A 7,764-nucleotide genomic window follows, 5' to 3' on the forward strand; every position below is an offset into this window, starting at 1 on the left:
TCACAGCCTTAACAGATACTCTGCCGTGGTTCTATTCATCTCAGACCTCAGCGAAGGAGAAGGCTCCTTCTCATAAGTTTCTAAAGCCTCCTTGGCCTCTGTTTCAGCTTTCTTCAACCTCTCAAAGATATCCCCAAAAATAACACGATTCCAGATTTTCAAGCTTCTTTTAAGCCGGCTCAGCTTAAGTTGCACAATTGTCATTCCCCTTGTGCCAGTATCCTCCTTCCAACATCTTTCCACCTCTTGCAAAAACAAATGATGCCTTACCCACATACTCTGAAAGCGAAAGGATGGCCTAATTCTCGGGCCAGGGACTCGGCTCACTATCAAAAGAGGGCAATGATCTGACAGAATTCTTGGAAGATTGGTAACTCTTGTTGCTTCAAACACATTTGCCCAGCCTTCTCCAATAAGCACTATGTCCAACCTCTCAAAGGTATCTCCCCTCGCCCATGTGAACTTAGGTCCATCAGCCCCTACATCCAATAGCTGGCAGTCACTGATGGTTTCCACAAACTCCATCATCTCCCTAGTTCTCTTCTTATTACCTCCTTGTCTTTCCTCTTCAGAAACAAAAATGTTAAAATCGCCCCCCACCAACCAAGGCTGACCATCCAGCTTCGCAGCAAGCTTTCTGAGCTTGCTCCACATCCCAATTCTTCCTTTTCTAGAGCATTTCCCGTAAGCCACCGAATCAAAGAAAGGGACAGGTATCATAGAAGTAATGAACCGAGCATGCAAGATCTGCTCTGAATCATCCCACCTATCAACTTCCATTCCTTCAGCCACAAAAATCCAAATCTGCCCATTGCAGTTGCATCCCTTGAATTGAAGACCAAAGATCCTGCTAAAGAAATCCGGCTTCGGCTTTATCAGAGGTTCAATAATGGCCAAAACCATAATCTTATTATCTTTCACTAAACGCTTGATGATGCTTTGAGTGTTAATGTTTGCCACACCCCTAGCATTCCATATTAATATGTTAAGAGACATATCAACAAAGTACAGGTGGAGCCAGGGAGTTAGGCTTCCCCTTCTTCCCTTTACTATCCTCATTACCCTCCTTCCCCAGAATCAAAGAAGCCTCTCTTTTTTCAGCCTGAAGTCCAGCTTCATTCTCAGTATCTTCCTCACATTCCCAGTCCTTTTCATCTTCATATGCTTCATAATCATAATCCCCATTCGGTAAAAGTTTCAAGTAACGAACTCGGGGTGATTCACTAACCAACTCCATCAGAGAGCTTCCCACAGAATCCCCTGGGAGGGAACTCAGCAGCGAGAACCTGTTAGAGACACATCCTGGCGAAGAGAGCCCTTGTACTTCCTCCCCCATCCGACCACTACCCCCACCAGAACCCCTCTCCTCCGAACTCCCTCTTGGCGAATCCCCAGAACCCCCAGACCCTTTCCCCATTTTCCCTCTTTTCCCCCTTGAGTTTGGAAGCCATCCCCCTGCTCCCGGTAACCAGAAAAGGCAGACCCCAGTCCCTTACCCCAACCAGGCTGCCCTATAAAGCTCATTTCATTCAGCACCTCAAAACCACTCTTCACCCCATATTCAACCACTCCTGCAGTCGCCTTCTCCAAAACAGAACTCTCAACTTCCTTACCCATGCTATTTCCCTGTTCATCCAGATCCCTCAAAACACCCCTACCCAGCAGAGGTTTGTAGTTCCTTCTCATTGGCCTTTCCCTCTCCCCATTAGCATAGCAACCATCCTTGGAATGACCGACATGCTTGATTGAAATGGTTTACTTGTTGGCTAAGTAAACCCAAATATAAAGAGTTATGTTATAAAATAAACGTGTACGATATTACATTTTTATGATGTTGTAATGACCAAAATGATCTTATTTTTATGTCATTTAGTACCTAACACATATTGTATAATGAAAGTTTGTAGGTCATTTGGATTGAAATAGTTTACTTGTTGGGCAAGTAAACCAAAATGTAAAGAGTTATGTTATAAAATAAACTTATACGATATTACATTTCTATGCTGTTGTAATGACCAAATGATCCTATTTTTATGTCATTTAGTACCTAACAAAGATTTTAAAATGAAAGTTTGTAGGTCATTTGGATTGAAATGGTTTATTTGTTGGCCAAGTAAACCCAAATATAAAGAGTTATGTTTCAAAATAAGCTTATACGTTATGACATTTCTATGATGTAGTAATGACCTAAAGATCCTATTTTTTATGTCATTTAGTACCTAACAAAGATTGTATAATGAAAGTTTGTAGGTCATTTGGATTGAAATGGTTTACTTTTTTTTTATCGAACACCTTCACGGTGGAGGGTTGAGTAGGACCCTCATTCCCTATATATCATCAAAACCGAAGAGTTTTACCAAAGACCATCCCAAAAGTGGATTGTCTTGCAAGAAGCAACAAACAAACAAAACAACTATTACAAAGGGAAACAAAAAGTAAGTACATATCAGATGAAACCGCATAGTCATCAAACCAGCAACAATCCCCAGCGCCACCCCAGGCCAGCACCGCGCCTTCTACCCCTACCTCCCCATCTCTGTCTGCCAAGTAACCAAAGGGAAAATCCAGCTGATCCACAAAATCAGAACCTCCGTCCATTCGGCCAGCCTCACCAGGAACCCTGCAGCAAAAACCGAAACCAGCAGCCACTTCCAGACACCGAACCAGCCACGACTTCCTACACATCAGCTTCCAGCGCCAGCCCCGCACCTTCCTCACCAACCTCCCCACCTCTGTACCCCATCAAAATCAAAAATTCGGTAACCCTAGTTGATCCAGTCTACAAAGAGCCTTGACCTAAGGAGGCGCCGTGGAATCCGTAAAGACAACCTGTTCACCAGCCTGCAGTCCAGCCCCAGCCAGGTAATCTGCCGCCTTGTTGCCTTCCCTGAAAATGTAAGACACCTTCCACTCCAAATCATGCAACGCTTTCTTGATCTTTAGCAGATCAGCACAAACCTCCATTGGACCGAGCTGCCCTGAAGAAAGCCAGCGCACCACCTTTTCAGCATCCATCTCGATCCACAGCCTGCATCCCTGCTGCTTGGCCTGAGACACTCCAAGGAGGAGAGCCACAACCTCAGCCTCCACACCTGAATTCCTTTCAATACCTGCAGAAAAGGCAGAAATAATATCGCCCTTAAAATCCCGCAGAACCCCTCCGCCACCAGCTCTTTGTGTTGTCTGAGAAAATGCACCATCCACATTGAGCTTCAACCATCCCGCATCTGGAGGCCTCCAAAGCACCCTTCCCACTGCCCTCCTTCTAACCTTACGTACCCCATCAGCCATCACCCCCAGTTGCGGGTAGCAGTTCTCCCAACTTTCTGGACCTAACACCTTAGCCAAAACCAAGTTTCTCAAGTGAGAAGTAACCCTCCTAATCACATTCTCCACTTCAAAAATTTTCTCCCGGTGCACATTTTCATTTCTTTCCGACCAGATAAACCATAAAATCAAGCAAGGAATAATGGTGCATAGATGGTACCCAGCCCGAATTCCCAAATTTCTTTGCCACCACCTAAATCTCAATTCAATGTTCTCCCCTTCTTCCATGAAAGGCGGGACCTGTGGGAACCACCTCGCCAAATGTTGCCACACTCTTCTAGCTTCCTCGCCATTAACAAATAGATGTAATCTTGATTCAACCTGCGGCTTTTCACAACATCTACATTTCGATGCAAGAGAAATTTCCCTCCATTGCATCTTTGCATCTACAGGGATCCTATTTGCCAGGAGACGCCAAAGGAACATCGAAATTGATAATCCAATATTTTTACCCCAAATCATTTCAAAAATCAGCCTCTTACCTGCTCTATTCCTTACCAAATCCCAAGCCGAAGCTAATGAGAAATCCCCATTTCCAGAAAGCTGCGTTTGAAGAATCTTCTCAGCAATCTCCTCGAAAACCCTCTTCCTCCACCAGCAGCCTCACCTTTTCCTAATCCCACTGCTCCCCCACCCAGAGCTCGTTAACTTTCAACGAGGGATATGTTGGGCTTGAGCTGCACAAGCTTGCAAGGGGTGTATTTAGGACCCAGGAGTCATACCATACATTAATGTTGCCATATCCAAGAACCCAACGAACCTGCTCCCGACAAATATTTCCAACCTTGAACATCCTCCTCCACATCGGGCTGAACCTGTTTGATCTATACATCACCATCGGGAAGGAGATTGAGCAATACTTCTGGAACATATAATGAGCCCACATAGAATCCTGCTCTCTAAAACGCCACCACATCTTGATACTAAAGGCCTCCACTGAATCTGCCAAGCTTCTGATACCCAAACCCCCCTCATCGGTAGGGAGGCATACTCTCCGCCATTTAATCCAATGGGTCTTCTTCGAGGAATTACAAGATCCCCACAAAAAGCGAGCCATCACTTGTTCTATCTTCCTCAACGCCCCCTTTGTAGGATCTAGCACCTGAAAAATATGCATTGGGAGGGCCCCAAGAACACTCCTTATCAAAGTGAGACGACCCCCAAAAGACAAATGCCTATGACTACAACTATGGATTGTTGCCGATATTTTATCATGGATAAACATGAATAGCTTGTCTTTTTCGGTCCCCGAAAAACAGGAACTCCAAGGTAAAGGAACGAAAGACTTCCTTGCTGAAAACCACTCACCTCTTTCACTTCTCTTGCCCAAGCGATATTCTTGTTATCAAGAAAGAAGCAGCTCTTCCCCACGTTTACTTTCTGTCCCGAGACCACCATGTAATGGTTTAAGCATTCTTTCACCTCTAGAATAGCCGAGCTTTGAGCCTGAGAAAAAATAATAATGTTATCTGCATACACCAAGTGAGAAATCCCCAAGGTATATCTTGCCATGCGAACATCATTTCCTTACGTCCCAGAATGAGGCGATCAAGCAACCTTGACAAATAATCAGCAGCCAAGACAAACAGAGAGGGAGAGATTGGGTCCCCTTGTCTGAGACCTCATGTAGACTTGAAAAACCAGCCACGCTCCCATTAATTAGGATCGAAAACCAACAAGGAGAAATGCAGTTTTCAATAAATCTTACCCATCTGTCCAAGAAGCCCATCTTTCTTAAAACTTTGAGTAAAAACGGCCATTGGACTCGATCATAAGCTTTCTCCATGTCCAGCTTTAGAACCATATTTGGTGAGGCCACACCTTTCCATATCTCATCGAACATCTCCTTGGCCAATAGCACATTATCGCTTAGCAGACGCCCTTGGATGAAACCGCTTTGATTAGGAGCAATAATCAAAGGCAATAGAGGGGCCATCCTTGAAGCAAGGAGCTTGGATATAATCTTATTCATTACGTTGCACAAACTAATCGGCCTAAACTCAGCCCATTTTGTAGGGTTTTCCTTTTTTGGAACTAGAACAATTAAAGTTGCCGCAATACCTCTTGGGATTTGAGATCCCGCAAAGAAGTCCAGCACCGCCGCAGCCACGTCAGCCCCTATGATCTCCCAACAAGCCTGGAAAAAGAGGGCAGAATACCCGTCCGGCCCTGCTGCACTTTCTGCATTGATACTAAAGACGGTCTTCCTTATTTCATCTATAGTAGGAGCCCTCTCCAAAAACTCCATGTTCACTTGAGAAGGGAGGGTATGGAGGATTTCTAGATCTGGCTCCTCTAAGAATCCCACATCATCAGAAAGAAGACCTTTGAAGAATTTTTCTGCCGAGCTTCGAATATCAACATCTTCAGTTAGAGTCTGATTTCCATCCTTAGTCGAGAGGATTCTTGATTTTACCCGTTTCTGTTTTACCCAGCCTTGAAAAAATCTTGTATTTCTGTCTCCCTCCGCCACCCATTTCAAAGCCGCTTTCTGACGCCAAATATCTTCCTCCATCTTTAACCTTAACAAAAACTCAGCTGCCGATTTGTTCATTTCTGATCTAAGCTCAGGAAGAAGGTTCTGCTCATATCTTTCAAGAGCTTCCTTGGCCTCCAATTCGGCTTTTTTCAATCTTTCAAAAATATTTCCAAAAACCACTCGATTCCATATTCTCAAGCTCCTCTTAAGCCGGCTAAGTTTGATTTGGACATTAATCATGCCACTAGTACCAGTTCCCTCCCTCCAGCACCTTTCAACTTCCTGAAGAAACAAGTGATGTCGAACCCACATATTTTGGAACCGAAAGGATGGCTTTATTCTAGGACTTGACATCTCACCAAAAGCCATTAATCACCCGGGACTTTGTAGGACATTTGGGTTGAAATGGTTTACTTGTTGGCCAAGTAAACCCAAATATAAAGAGTTATGTTATAAAATAAACTTATGATGTTGTAATGACTCTTTCTTAACAAAGGCAAAAGGTTGACCAAAAGTTATATTTTTGAAAGGAATATTCTCAGAATTAATATCATCTTTGATTTTTTGTATTATTCTTTCACAAAAAAGTTTAGGTAAGCATGCAATAAACCTTTCTTTCCAGAAAACTTGATTACAGTCACTTCTTTTGAGGACTTGAGTTATGAAACATCTTTATACCATCTATAATCAGATAAGGAAGGACATCTAAGATTGGTCAGAACTATGGAAGAACTATTATATTCTTCCCTAGGATTTCCTATAAAATACATTGAAATGGTAACAACAAGGAAATCACAAGCATCGCTTGTTTCTTTGATTTCTCCATCTTGGTCTTCAATATTTACCATATGGTTAAGAATTTGTTCTTTGTTTTCTAAATCTAAAGCATTATCCCACCAATTTTTTAATTGACCTGTAAAGCCATAAACGAGGAGGACACATGCTTCTTTTTCAGTAATTCCATTATACCTATAAGCAATTTTTGCCATTCTCATTTCTTGTAAGGTATTAAGGATTTCATATTCAGATTTTCCATCTATATTCCATTTTGTTATCAAATTCCCATCATAGCTAGATTTATGAAATTATCCTCTTTCTCCATAAAGCATGTCAGCTGGTGAAAGTTTATTATAATAATTTTTATTACTATTAAACTTTTTTCCCCTGAAAATTCTGTTTATCTTGGGGGGAAGTTATCAGATTCTTTGAAGATGTCCTCTAGGGTTTTGACAGATTCTTCTTCCTCTGAAGAGGAATAACTTGACTGTTCCGTACTTGATTCATGATTTTCTTTAATAACATTGGTATTTGAAGTACCTGGTTCACTAAGTTTTTGGGTTAAAAGTGACTCTTTTGTTTTTTAAAATGTCATTACTTTTGAAAAAAGGTCTAGAAGTATCATTAAGAATACTTTGTTTGACAGGTGGGAAACCGTTTGTAGAAATAGTATCTAATTGGTTTGCAATAGTATTAAGAATTTGGTTTGCGTAGTTGTTTTGTTGGATAATTCTTTGAAATCCCTTGTTTGCATTAGGGTCATTAACATTAGTTTGTTTGAAAGGATTAGCAATTATTTCTCCTTTATAAGTTTGAATTTTTAAGGATTGAAGAGGGGGATGAACTGCTGAAATAACAGTATCGTTTTTAGAAGAATACCATTTTTTAGTGAGACTTGTATTAACTTCAATCGTGGATTCTTTGAAACAATTATTCCAGCCTTAAGAGGATAGAAATATAGCTATTTGAAACAATTATTCCAGCCTTAAGAGGATAGAAATATAGCTATGAAATCGTAGAAAAGAAAATTTGATTTTATCTTTTTCATTTCTTTTATCCATTCTTTTTTAATTTTTCTTCTAATCTTATGATCTAACATATTAAACCATTTTTCCTTTTCTTTGTAAAAATGATTGTTTAATTCTTCATTTAAATAAATCATATCAGGTTTAAATTCTTCA

The 7,764-nt window shown here is 41.4% G+C and overlaps 1 protein-coding gene across 1 annotated transcript; it reads right to left on the minus strand.

The window, feature by feature from the left end:
- Positions 1-903, minus strand: LOC121808984. The gene has a single exon (XM_042209538.1). The coding sequence runs from the start codon at positions 901-903 to the stop codon at positions 1-3; it is 903 nt and encodes a 300-aa protein (XP_042065472.1).
- Between the last annotated feature and the right edge of the window lie 6,861 nt (positions 904-7,764).

Source organism: Salvia splendens, chromosome 6 (genome assembly GCF_004379255.2).
Source record: "Salvia splendens isolate huo1 chromosome 6, SspV2, whole genome shotgun sequence".
In the NCBI taxonomy this organism is placed as follows: Eukaryota; Viridiplantae; Streptophyta; class Magnoliopsida; order Lamiales; family Lamiaceae; genus Salvia; species Salvia splendens.